This window comes from Fukomys damarensis, unplaced genomic scaffold (genome assembly GCF_012274545.1).
Source record: "Fukomys damarensis isolate Sample0158 unplaced genomic scaffold, DMR_v1.0_HiC HiC_scaffold_23, whole genome shotgun sequence".
Classification (NCBI taxonomy): domain Eukaryota; kingdom Metazoa; phylum Chordata; class Mammalia; order Rodentia; family Bathyergidae; genus Fukomys; species Fukomys damarensis.
This window is the reverse complement of record NW_022900935.1, coordinates 48640294-48654593: the sequence shown is the minus strand read 5'-3', so window position 1 is coordinate 48654593 and position 14300 is coordinate 48640294. Positions and strand designations below refer to the sequence as shown.

The 14300-nt window shown below is 38.4% G+C and overlaps 1 protein-coding gene across 3 annotated transcripts in view; it reads right to left on the bottom strand.

The window, feature by feature from the left end:
- Positions 1-14206, bottom strand: part of Tlk2 (tousled like kinase 2) — a 127085-nt gene extending 112879 nt beyond the window's left edge. Inside the window, exons 1-2 of one of the 3 annotated variants that reach the window (XM_010637499.3) lie at positions 14183-14206; positions 12467-12549 (exon numbers count right to left, since the gene is read on the bottom strand). In XM_010637499.3, coding sequence (XP_010635801.1) covers positions 12467-12547 — 81 coding nt within the window. In that variant the 5' untranslated portion in view covers positions 12548-12549; positions 14183-14206. Of the gene's footprint in view, positions 1-12466; positions 12550-14182 lie in introns of those variants that run through there. The other 2 variants (XM_010637497.3, XM_010637498.3) reach the window with 2 other exon arrangements.
- Between the last annotated feature and the right edge of the window lie 94 nt (positions 14207-14300).

Here is a 14300-nt window from a genome sequence, read left to right as displayed (position 1 = left end):
GAGGGAGAGGGGGAGGGAGAGGGAGAGAGAGAGAGAGAGAAAGAGAAAGGAAACTATGGACTTCACAAAAAAATAAACTTCTATACATATACAAAGTTTCTCACCTATAATTTTATGAAATTCAGAGACTGTGATGTTTGTTTGGACTCCCTTGTCATATCTGACTACAAATGCTCTCACTGATAGAAGAGCATGTTCTATATTTCTCCTCCCATGAACAGTAACATAAGTTACAGCTAGGAAAATTACAAATATTTTGATCCTTTGATGAGGCAATTCTATTTCCAGAAGTTTATCCTATAAATCTACTGTATTTAAATGTATGTGAAATTACATTATGTACAAGGTTAGACTATAGCACTGCTTGTATCAACATCTAAATGTTCATCCACAGAAAACTCCCTAAATTATGGTTCAGTATATAAGAGAATACTAAGTAGCCTTGGAAAAAAGAATGCTCTAGATGTACAAATACAAATGAATTTCTAAAATATTTTAAGCACAAAAAGCAAAAATACACAATAGTATATACAACATACTTATCTTTGCATCTTAAAAATTGGAGGGAATGAGCCGGGCGTGGTGGCGCATGCCTGTAATCCCAGCACTCCGGAGGCTGAGGCAGGAGGATCACTGTGAGTTCGAGACCAGCCTGGGCTATACAGTGAGTTCCAGGTCAGTCTCAACTACAAAGTGAGACCCTGTCTCAAAAATTGACAACAAAAATTGGGGGGAATGAGTATACATATGTATTTCCAGATATCAATCTGAAATACAAGAAAATACTAAAAATAGTTGTCTCCGGAGAAGAAAAACAGGTGGAGATAAGAGAAAAACATAGAAGAGAAACTTCAATATGTATCTTATATCTTCTCATTTTGTACTATATGAATACATTAAATAATAAAAATTAATTTTAAAAAACCTTCTGCCCTAGACCCTAAGCTTTTTCACTATGCTTCAAAACCAAGCCATATGTACTAACAACCTTTAACTCACACATGATATTTTACCATAAATTTTTCTTAGGTTGTTTACCTACAGTAATTTTAATGGCTTTCAGAGCAACATACAATATAACCCTGAAACATATTAAATATGTTCCTTTTAGGCTCACAGTACCCTGACATTGTCATATCTACCTTTAGGTGTGTGTCACAGACATATGAGTCCCATGTCTGCCCCTTTTTTTTTTTCTTTGTTTTTGTCAGGACTGGGGATTGAACTCAGGACCTTCCACGTGCCACTGAGTTAAATCTCAGGCCCATGACTACCTATTATTAAGAGCTCCAAGAGTATACAATATATCTGGATGATTTCTTAAATCCACCAACAAACATAAACACAGTACAGCCTCAATAAAGGTCAGATTACTTGGGAGGCTCAAACAGGAGGACTGTAAATTTGAAAAGATGCCTTATCTCAAAATAAAAAGGGCTGGGAATATAGCTCAGTGGTAGAGTGGTACTGGGTTTAATTACCCATGGGAATGAGGGGTCTGGTAGAATTGAAAGCAGAGACTTGAAGAGAAAGCGGCACACTTAGGCTCAGAGCACAAATATTCACAATAGCCAAAAGGTGTCAGTGATCTAAGTGTCCATCAACAAAATATGGTATCCACACACCAGAGTATTACTTAGGCTTAAAAAGAAAACCTGACACATACTTCAACACAGATGAACCTTAAAGACACCATGTTAAAAAATGAGAACCAAGACCTGTCGTGTGAAGGTACAGGATCCCAGTAATGAATGTAACTGTACTGTAGACCTAGAATGTACCAATAAACGCAATTAAAAAAAAAAAAAAGACCATGTTAAGTGAAGCCAGTCCCAACATGGTAATACTATACAATTTCACTCATGAGGTACCCAGGGAGCCAAGTTCATTAAGAGAAAACAGGGTGATAGATGCCAGAGGCAGTGAGGAGTTATTTAATATGTGTGGAATTTTACTTTGGGCAGATGAAAAAGTCGTGGAGATGGATGGTGATGTAACTATACAAATATACTGAATGCCAGCATACAATTAAAAATGGCTAGATAGTAAAGTCATGTTATGTATGTTTTACCACAATAAAAAATGAAGCATCTCCTTCATTTAATTAAGATTTAAAAATAGACATCTCACTTTTGAGGATACTGTTTGGGAAAATGGTCCACCTCTGGTCTCCTCACAGATATCTTTCAGCATATACTTAATGGCCAGAACAAAGTATTTCTTCTTGCACCTATAGTATCGTATTTTTCCACCATCATGATTTTATTTATTACAATCCAAGTTCACAAAAACATAAACACATAATGAAGGACCTAACATGGTAGACCTTGTTTTAAGGAACCTTTGTTTTGGGCTGGGGATTTAGCTCAGTGGTTCCAGCACTTGCCTCACAAGTGCAAGGATCCCCGAGTTCGATCCCCAATACCAAAAAAAAAAAGAAAGAAAGAAAAAAAAAAGAAAAACCTTTGTTTTACTCTGGTTTTTGCTATTTTCTTGAGACAAGGTCTTGCTAAATTGACTCAGATGGTCTGCCTCAGCCTCCCAGAGTACAGGGATTCCAGGAGTGCACCACCACACCCAGATGGAGACTATGCTTTCTGGGGCAGAGGAGGGGTGAGACAGGGTCTCATGATGTAGTTCAGGCTGGTCATAAACTTGAGGCAATCCTCTGGTCTCAGCCTCCAGAGTGCTGGGATTATGTGCATGTGCCACCACACCTGGCTTCGATCCTTTAGTCCTCAAAGACTGTATTTTATCATACTACTTATTCTCTGATAATATTACAGACAAAATGGAATTTCTGGATTTTATTTTTCCCTTTCTCAAATCTGGCTTCCTCTTTTGTACAGTTCATCAAAGATTAAACTAAATTAAAAGTATTCAGGAAGCTGAAGTTACATAGCTAGTTAACTTCTTAGCAGATAGTATTCAAACTAAATTGTTTCTATTCCAATATATTTTGCGACACATATGTTTTTATTTTACAAAGAGTGCATGAGAAGAGTACAATATAACTATAATGAATTCTCTTGCTCTCTCTTTCCTCCCCACCCTTAGTACTGGGGATTGAACCCAAAGCAAAGAGTTATAGGCCCAGTCCCTTAAAAAAAAAAAAAAAAAAATATTTTGCTATCTAGGTAGGTAAGATGAGCTAGAACTTGTGATCTTCCTGTCTCTGGCTCCCACATGCCTGGTTGAGTATCTCATTCTTAGATCTGTATCCCAAATTGCACAGGAAATTGCCAGTTAAATTTCTAAAGCTTTCAAAAACAAACGAAACTTATTCTAAGAGAATGATAGTTTCTGTCTGATAGCAAACATAACTATTAACCCATTGTTAAGTAGTCAAGATTCTAGAAAACTAGTATACAATAAGTTTCCCTTGTCCACACACAAGATACCTTCACCTTCCAAGGTCCCCAGCCTGAAATCACAGCTAGTACCAAGCTCCTAGGTACTATGGTTTGGGTTTTTTGTTATTGTTGTTTTTGTTTTTTTTATATAAATAACATACCCAAATATAATGCCTTTTCCATCTTAAATAACCTCTTATGCATTATGGCCATAACTTTTGAGTTTCAAGTGTGACAGCAAAACTAGCACAAGTTTCTTTTTCTTTCATCACAATTTCATAGACAGAAGAGTCACTCTTACTATAGACCTTAACAAACTTAGAATTTAAATTTTTTCTTTTCCTTACTAAGAACATCCACTTAATCCAACAAACTCAGTGAGAGGGAAAAAAAAAGAACTTTCACTTAAAAGAAGCACTTCATAGAATCTCTTTAGCATACTCAAAATGCCAGTATCACTACTCTTGGGCTTTGAGACCATATTAAATAAAATAAGGGTTATGTGAACACAAGAACTGCAATACCACCAACAGTCAATCTGGTAACCAAGACACCTACTATTTCACTAAGAGGCAGCAACATACCCCTCAGAGGATGATCCACCTCCAGGATAGATCAGAATAGCACAAGACTCCATCGTGCTACTCAGATCATCAGCATGCAGTTTAAAATTTATGCATTGTGGGGTTGGGGATGTAGTTCAATGGCACCACGCCTGCCTTGCAAGCACAAGGTCCTGAGTTCAATCCCTGGTACCAGAGGGAGGAAAAACAATTACGCACTGTTTGTAATTTTCCATTTAATACTTCCAGATCATGGCTGAACAAGGGTAACTGAGTCTATGGAGAGCAAAATCAGATAAGGGGAGACTACTGCATTGGGAGTAGGAAGAGAGCAAAGAGCTCAATCTAATCATAAGAACTTTGGAAAATGGCCAATAATAAGCCAAATTGAAAAGAAAGACTTTTTGCTCATGTTCCAGAACTTTTTTGCTCTAATCTGTAAAGCAACATTCTTTGGAAGAATAGTCAATTATGAAATAAGATTTCCAGGGAAATCCTCTTAACAGGAACAGGCTTCATGGCCCACGCAAATATCCCAGCAATCTGGAGGCTGATGCAGGAGGATCCCAACTTCAAGCCAGCCTGGGCTATAACAGTGAGTCCCTATCTCAAAAAGTCAAAGATTGGACTGGGGATTTAACTCAGTTGTGCCACCACCTGCCTTGCAAACACAAGGTCCTGAGTTTGATCCCCGGTACCACATTTTAAAAAAAAAAAAAAAAAAAACAAGGCTAATAAATCTGGAATATAGCCTAGGGCAGCCACTCGGGAAAAACAACTCTACACAACAACATAGCACTACAGTATGCCAAAAGGTTACTCCCAAATAAACCAACTAGAACAAAGCCAAAAGCATGAACCTCAAGTGCTCCAGAAATGATACAAGAAATGTTGCCTGTTGGGCACGGTGGTGCACAATTGTAATCCCTGAACTCTAGGAGGCTAATGCAGAAGGATCACAAATCCCAGTCCAGTCTGGACAATTTAGTGACTTATCAACACCCTCCTCCCAGTGTGGGAAAAAAAAAAAAAAAAAAGAAGAAAAAGAAGAAGAAAATGGGTGGGAGAAGTTCAGTGTGAAGGCCCTGGGCTCAATCCCCAGTACAAGGGAGGGAGGGAGGAAGGGAGGAAGTCAGTTTAATAAAAGAATACCTGAGACTAGAAAGATCACAAGTCTTTCTGGATTAGGGAAACGTGTCTGCACTACAGAAGAGCAGAGAATGGAACCCAGGGCCTTCTCACTGAGCTACTTCCCCAGCCCCCCCGCCATCTTTGGTACCAGGGATTGAACTCAGGACCCAGGACCTTATGCTTGCGAAGCAGGCAGCAGAACCACTAAGCTAAAATCCTGGCCCTCCCCAGCCCACTTTTATTTTTTATTTTGAGGTGGAGTCTCACTGAATTGCCTCAATGGCCGGGAACTTGAAATTCTCCTGCCTCAGCCACCCAAACCTCTGGAATTACAGGCATGCACCATCACATTTAACTTAAAAAAATCTTTCAACTTAATTTTTATTTAACAGAAGTAAACAAAATAAGAAATAAATAACTGAGCATGGTAACTATGCCTGTAATCACAGCACTCTGGGAGGCTGAGACAAAAGGATCACAAATTCAAGACTAGCCTGAGCAACTGTGTGACTTAGCAAGACCCTGAAAAGAGCTGGGGGTTAGTGGCGCACGCCTGTAATCCCAGCATTTGGGAGGCTGAGGCAAGAGGACTGAAGAGAGTTGAGGCCAGCCTGCGCTACAGAGTAAGTTCCAGGGCAGTCTCAACTACATAGTGAGACCCTGTCTCAAAAACAAACAAACAAACAAAACCCCAATCAAAACTTAAAAGATCTGGGAATATAGCTCTGAGGGAAGGTTGCAGTTTCAAACCTCAGTACTACAAAAAGAAAAAAAAAGGAAGGAAGGAATTTTTCAAATAAATTGAGCTGGGTGTGGTATTGCACACCTGTAATCTCAGCAATCTGGAGACTGAGGCAGGAAGATCTCCACCGAGTTCAGCCGGCCTGGGCTACACAGTGAGTTCAAGGTCAGCCTGAATTACATAGCAAGACTGTCTCAAAAGGAAAATAGGCAAACTGAAAATAAAAGACAGCATAGAATAGAAATCAATAGATGATGCCAAAGGATAGTAAACAACATATTGAAAAAATAATACCATCTAGCCTAGAATTTTTAACAAAATGCCATTAAATAAAGCCATACTGGCTGGACGCAGCAAACCACAAGTAAAAAAATCCTAGCCACTCAGGATTCAGGAGAGTGAGGCAGAAGAATTCAAAATTTGAGGCTAGACCAAGAAACAAATAAAGACCTTGTCTCAAAAAAAAAAACCAGAAAGCGTGAGGATTCAGCTCAGTGATAGAGCACTTGCCCAACAATGTGTCACACTGGCAATAAACTGCATCAACTCTAACAAATATGCCACTGTAATAATGTAAAGTGTTAATCACAGGAAACTGGGAGAGTTTAAGAGAACTGTACTATCTGCTCAATTTTCTATAAACTTAAAACTGCTCTGAAAATAAAGTCTATTAAACAAAAAATATATGCAATAAAACAGTGATAGGGTGTAAACTGGGAAAAGAAATGGAGTTCATTCCTAAAGGCCCTTAAACAACAAAAGGGGGAACAAAAGTATTGATTAATACCAACCTTTGAGAAGTTAAGAATACGCTGTCATTTTGCAGCAACCAATAATAAAGTAGACAGGATACAAGATTTTCAAACTAGAAAGGCAGTGAGGAGCCTTTAAAGCAAGGATGTAATATAATACTGATATTTTTAGAAAATATAACTGTTAAGTTTAGAGAAAGATGAATGGATGTAGTAAAACTATTATACTTATGAATAAGTAGTCTTTAAAACAGTAGCAACGGAGGCAGAAAAATACTTAAGAAATTTCAGATTAAGAAGAGACTTAAGGCCAGGCATGGGAAGGCCTGCCTATAATCCCAGCACTCGGGAAGCTGAGGCAGGAGGATCACTGGGAGTTCTAGGCCAGCCTGGGTTACATAGCAAATTCAAGGCCAGCCTAAACTACAAAGCGAGACTGCCTCAAAATGCCAAAAAGAAAAAGAAAAAGAGAGAGAGAGAGACTTGAGTTGCTACTTAATTACATGGGAAATGGTAGAAGAATCAAATAAACACTAAAGGTATAGCCAGGCCTGGTGGTGTACACCCTAAATCCAAGCACTGTGGGAAACTGAAGCAGGAGTTCACTTACAAATTCTAACCCAGCCTGACCAACTTAGCTACTTAGCCAGATCCTATCTAAAAATAAAAAAGAAACAGCCAGAGATTTAGCTCAGTGGTGCTGCCGTCTGCCTCGCAAGCACGAAGTCCTGAGTTCGATTCCTGATACAAAAATTAATTAACTAAAATTAAATGAGCCAGACATGGTTTCCTATGCCTGTAATCCCAGCACTCTAGGAAGCTGAGACAGGAGGAGTGCAAACTGAAGCCCAGCCTGGGCAATTTAATGATTTAGCAGGATCCTGTCTCAAAAAATAAATAAAAAGAGCTGAGGATGTAGATTAGTGCACCCTGAGTTCACTGCTCAGTACCACACATAAATACTAAAATGAATGAAAAAAAGAGGACAACATGAAGGCAAGTTTAATAATAAATTTATGAACAGCTCCTTAAACACACCAGGAAAAGTACAGACCATTTTTTGGTACTTAATATTTATTGAGTATTTCCTAGCACGTACTAAATATAAAATACCTAAATCTGTTTTTTAAAATGTAAATAGCTATGGTATATGGAGAAACTAGCATAAAGATCTCTAATTGATACTTTCCAATTGCAATTAACTACATGACCTGGACAAAGGCATCAGTTTTTTAAAACATCTTTTCAGAAATCAAACTTGATTATATAAAGTGATCATATATCAGACTTACAAATTTACAAAAAGTAAAAAAGAAATCTTTGTTTTTTCTGTGCTAGGTACCAAACCCAGGGCTCAGTACGTGCTAGGTGAGCACTCCACCACTGAGCTACATTCTCAGCCCTACATGTACATTCTTTTGCCAGTCTTCTGAGGTAAGCCTTGGTTTTTTGGTTTGTTTGGGGTTTTTTTTTTTTTGTACCGGAGATCGAACTCAGGACCTTGTGTTTGTGAGGCAGGCAGCAGAACCACTGAGCTAAATCCCCAGCCCTTGTTTGGTTTTTTGAGACATGGTACTGGTACTTCAGGCTGGCATTAAACTCACTATGTAACCCAAGATGGCCTCAAATTCGCAACGATCCTCCTGCCTTGAAGTAGGCCTTCTGAGTTATAAATCCACTGACTACAGTCTCACAAACCACACCCATAATATCATCTACCATTTCCAGTTTCAATTTCTAAAGAGTAAAGTGAGAACTTAAAAAAATACTTGCCAATGAACTAAAAGAATTCTTCTAAGCAAAATACATCAAGCACAGGTATAAATTCCCTATAATGAATGTTATAATTGAGTATATCTAAAATGTATCAATGTTTTGCTTCAAAAAAAAACACAGAAGAAGCAAAAATAACAAGTTTTGCAAAATAAATAAACAAAACAATTCTTCCCGATTTTAAAAAAAGTTATAAGGGTTACAGATATGGCCCAGGGTACATTAGTGCTTAACATGTACAAGACTTTGGGTTCATTCAATCCCCAGGAGACATATATATGTTTGTTTACAGATCTCCTCATTGACATGCTCTATATTAAGTCCTTCTAGGGCAATTAAGTTACTTTTCAGAGAAAAAAATAATTTCATTTTGCAATCAGATTTCACTGGCTTATGCAACTTTCTATTAAATTATATACTTGTAATAGGAATGCAAGTTAAAAAGTGACCAGGGGCTGGGGATTTAACTCAGTGGCACTGTGCCTGCCTTGCAAGCACAGGGTCCTGAGTTCAATTCCTGGCACCAAAAATATAAAATAAAAGTGACTTCTGGCAAGTCTAACTGGAGCAATGCAATGGCCATCAGTCAATGTAACTTTTAAGGAGAAAATGCAGAAGGTAGGTGAATCTAGTGAGTTGATTAAAACAAGCTTACTAATCAATATTCCTGTTTTTTAATCTAAATTTATTTCTTATTACTTCTGTTGCTGTTGGGAGAGCACCTGGCACATAATAAATATTTTAAGTATTTGCTGCTGTGTTAACGTTCATATTCAAGTAAGTACAACTAACAATGCCTACAAGGCTAGAATTCTACCTACTTTACAGTCTCCAGAATCACAGAGTGCCTCCTTATTCTTAAACTGCCAAAAGGAAACAGAGTAAGGAATATAAACTATAACAGGCCCTGATTGAAAACATACTAAAACAACACAATTTCATCGCTTTTCGGCCTTTGGGCTAATATCAAGTGTAGTACAAGATACTTTCACATTACCAAAAGTGGATCATCCAGTGCTTAAAGGAAGAGATTTTTAAAAAGAAGTAGCATACCTCAAATTTCAGGTCAATAAGAAATGAAGTAAATTCACAATTCAATTTAACTCTATCACCTCAAAACTGCTAAGAAGGTAATTTCACATCCTCCTGAAGTTTTCTCAGAGCCTATTAGGCTTCTTTCCCCTATCATCAATTCACAAATAAAAGAAAATATCAATCTTTTAAACAATAATCACATAGTACTTCCCAAAGCCCCAAATGATTTTTGTTTGCTAATTATCACAAAATAAATATGCTAATATAAAACAAAACTAGGCTGCCGGGCGTGGTAGCACATGCCTGTAATCCCAAGCACTCAGGAGGCTGAAGCAGGAGGATCACTGTGAGTTGAGACCAGCCTGGGTTACATAGTGAGTTCCAGGTCAGTCTCAACTACATAGTAAGACCCTGTCTCAAAAAACAAACAAACAAAAACAAGAAGAAAAAACTAAATGCATATAAATGCATTATATAGGAAAATTTAAAACTTACAAAAAAAATATAAATATAAGCAACAATACCTTAAATATAATAAACATGGTATTTTGCAATTTTGTTCTAGCCTGTTTCATGAAGTAGATCTAATTTCCTGTGAGAAACTTGAAACAATATGACAGATCTAGAAGATCTACAATAACCATGAAGTTCAAAGACTGAAGCTGCTTGTAACACTCTTGTCCACTAGAAAGGAATCCACAGAAGCACTGACTTTCTTCCTTCTAAGGACATCAAAAGTGCGTACCGAAATGTTACAAACAGGAAAAACCAAGAGACAGCCCACCAGACTGTACCATTCCCACTAGATGGCACCATCACCAGTAAGACACTGTTCTCCCTCGTGGAGCAGCAGCAAGGGCTAAAACCTCTTGATCTTAGTTAGCAAAACTGAAAGCTGTCATCAACAATAAATCTTCATTGACAAATTATGACCCATAACGAAAAACTCAAAGCTAGGAAGAGTTTCTCTAATTCTTCCTAGTGCTGCAAGCTACAGAATAATTTTCTTCAAGCTTCTTTATTATAGAATACTTTTCCTGCTAGTCCTTAAATAACATTTATTGTAAAAAAGAATACCACAATGGAAACATCAAAATATGTAATGGCATAAAAACTGGATGAAGATGAATTTTACAGAGAACATCTTTCTCTTTATGTTAAAGATAGAACTTTCTATTAAACAAATAAGTCACTGCATTAAAATTTCCTGACATCTTAGTTACATGATTTTAAATTAGGTCTAGGCAGCAAAATTCAGAATGACACTCATTCCTATCACTTATACCCTACTTGAGCAAAAGCATACTTGCACATAGCATCATGAACCTAAAAACAGAAGAAAAACATCCTAACAACAAAACCAATTAAGTTGAAACTATATACAATTTGAATACAAATTTACTGACTTACTCAGTAGGGACCATTTCAATAGACAGATTTGGGTATTTCCCCAGTTAAAAGACACATCAAAGATCATCAAGAGGTAATCAACTGGAGGCTGGAGATTTAGCTCAGTGGTGCTGCCACCTGCTTCCCTAGCACAAGAACCTGAGTTCATACCAAAAAAAAAAAAGTTATCAACTGAATCAGGAATCCATTTAATACCCAAATACACTGCTCACTTCATTCTTAAGTTACTTTATCTAGGTCAGAGAATTTCTCTGTACAAGTTAAATCTACATATAACACTCAGGAGCATAGCCACTCCATTCGCCACCAAAAGTCACTTATTTAACTACAACAGCAAAAGAAATCAAGAACTAATGTGCAATTAATTCCATGTTCCTGTATCACTTTGTCACAGCTCTAATACAGCTCTCACCACTATATGGTCTCTCCTGTCTCTCCATATTGTAGATATATAGACACTATGCTGAGGTGTCATCCATAACACCTTGCACAATGCTTAGCATACTGTAGGCACTCAATATCTGCTGAATAAAACAGAAAAAAACAAACAAAAAAAAACTATTAAGCTATCCCAGCTCACCAAAGTTGTGAAACCCATCAAAGAAGCTACCTTAGGGCCGGGGATTTAGCTCAGTGGCTCCACCGCCTGCTTTGCAAGGACAAGGACCCGAGTTTGATCCCCTCCAAAAAAAAAGAAAGAGAAAGGGCTGCATGAATGAAAAGAATGAAGGGGGAAATATTAAAACTACAGTTGAGCAAGAAGTAAAGGTAAGTACTTGTATAAGAAGAAAAACTAAGGAAAAGGAGAGCCTGGATAGCAGATTGTCATGGACATCAGAGTGGAAGCAAGTATCCCCGGTAAAAAAAAAAAAAAAAAAACTACCTTAGCTTCTTGAAAAAGCAACCAACCAAAGCAGGGTAACCTAGATTACCATAAGACATAGAATTAAACCCAAGTAATGTGACACTCTTGGGTCAGTGAACCTTTTAAATAAAACATCATAATATACATATCACACTTAGCAGGAGATGAGTAAGCACACACCACTAATGCACATAACATTGCCTAAATTTCTACATACACACTAATGGGGGCTTGATCTTATTTTATACTCCCACAACAAAAATAAAAACAATGAACCAAAGGTAAATAGGAGGAGTGACAAAGCATTCAGAGGGCGCACCCAGGAGGAATTTGCTGATCCGCAGATCTGGAGAACTGACAGACCTCGCAGAAGCAGTTCTTCATCACTCTCCCATGTAACTACCCAAAGAATCCAGTGTAATGAGGCTATGTGATGCTATAATTAAGTTATTTTTGTGAGTGTCAGAGATGTTTTAACAAAATATAGCATAGAGGGGCTAGGGAGGTAACCCTTTGGTAGAGCACTTGCCTAGCATGTCCAAGGCCCTGAGTTTCATCTCCTTAGAATCTAGATATACATCTTGTTAGTACTGTATCTTTGCAACAAATCCCTTGGAAAGCCTTTCTCACATTAGAAGGGGGAAAAACATATGTTTCCATATAGAAAGCCTTCAAATGTATTATTGGGATGATTGGCAGGATTTAAAAGTTCAATGGACCATGAATCAAATCTTACCCCCTGTAAATCTGTCAGTTACATTCCACCCAAATTGCTGTTAATCATTTTAAAAATGTGTTCAAATTATACTATTAATAATGCTCATTATCAACATCTTACTCACCTTACTAACTCCGACTCCAGTAAACCTGGCCTCTAATAATTCCTGCCGACGTGGGTCCAGGCTATGCAATTCTTCCATCATTTCTAATGAAAAAGAAGAGAGAGGCTGTGAAATCATAAAAACTAAAATGTGAGGAACCAATCTTAAATAAAGTCCACAGTGATTATTTCACTGAGTAGTCACACACAGGCAGACCTCAAGGAAATGTAGTGCTACAAGTGATAAACTGTAATATACTACATTTTTTTTTTTTGAGACAGGGTGTCACTGGGTTGTTCAGGCTGGTCTTCAACTCATTATGTAGCCCAGGATAGCCTATGAACTCGAAGCCATCTTCCTGCCTCAGCCTCCCAGAGTGTTGGGATTATAGGGATGTGTCACCACACCGGCCCGGCCAACAAATAGGTATCTAACTTTATGAAGGTTATATAGCAGTTCAGCAGCCCTCTTCTGAGGCCACTTACTCTTTCTGATTTGATTTTAACAAAGGGTGAAAAAAACTTCATACTCCGCATACTCTGTAATGAGCAGGGGAGAAAAATCATAGTTGGGCACTATCAATCTTTTAATCTGGGTAAGTACTTTCCAATATTTCTTTATTCTATATTCTTTATTTCTATATTCGTTCCCAAATATACAGGAACTAGTTCTTAAAGTAAAAATATGAATCATTAATAATTTCAAAAGAATATGGCATGAATCATAAGCTACAAATAACTCCAAGTAACACTCCCATATAGCTCCCTTCTCTGAAGAGCCCACAGCAGCTCGTGAAAAAAGGAATCATTTTAAATTTAATAAAGAACCCATGGTAAAACTATCAACCTGCATTCATTCAGGAAATTAATACAACTCTGTAACAATCTCTAAGAAATCTCTTTCTGACCACTCCCTGGAGCAATAGGTTTCTGACTCTAGACATCTGCTTTTAGCAGTCCTTCCCAGCAGGAAGGGGCAGGAGGACACCATTTTTAAACTCCTTCCCTGACCAATTAATGCACAGATTACTTTGAATATGTCCATCTTTGCAAGAGATCAACTCTTGCACCATTCGCTGAAAATCCTCTGTTCAATTAAAAGTGGGAAATGAGCATGTAACATTACACACAACCCCTTACTTAGAATATAGTATTAAGTACTTATTGGAACGATTAGAGAGATTTTAAAGTTCATTAACAACACGAATCAAACATTCTCCTCTGCAATCTAACAACTCCACAATTTCTAGTAACAACCCCTCCAGTTTCAATTTCCCTTCCGGGATTGAGAGCCTGGGGCAAAAGGGTGACAAATTAAAGTTTCATCCCCACGTACAGAGCAGGTTAGCGAGGGAATTAGGCAATTCTCGCAGGGTAGGAAGGCATCTTTTAAAAAGAAAAAAGAGAAAAAGGAGAGTGAGAAAGTGAGTTTTCCCTAAGTAGGTGAGTGGCCCTTCCTCGCTTCTCGCCCTGTCCTAATCAGGTCGGAATGGCAGCCAACCCCAAGGTCTCTCGCAACATTTCCCAAACCTCCATCCTCAGGCCTGGCCCGGAAAATGAGGCCCCAGCGGTTATTCCATTTAATGTCAACTCATGTTAAGGAAATATCCACTCGATCTCATTCCAGCGAGGCTTTAGCTTGGGCTCCTCCCTGTAGCCCACGGCCGTGAAGCAGACCAACTGGGCCTGGTCCCGGCGCCCCTCACTGGTTCCAAACTTTCCCCAACTCCAGGCCCACCTGTCACGGGGAAAGGGAGAGCTAGCTCTCGGGAGCGCCCAGGAGGCTGCCGCGGCCTTCAGCTGCCAGGGCGCCCCCCTCTCTCCCGGGCGGCCGCCAGACTCACTCCCAGGCCTGG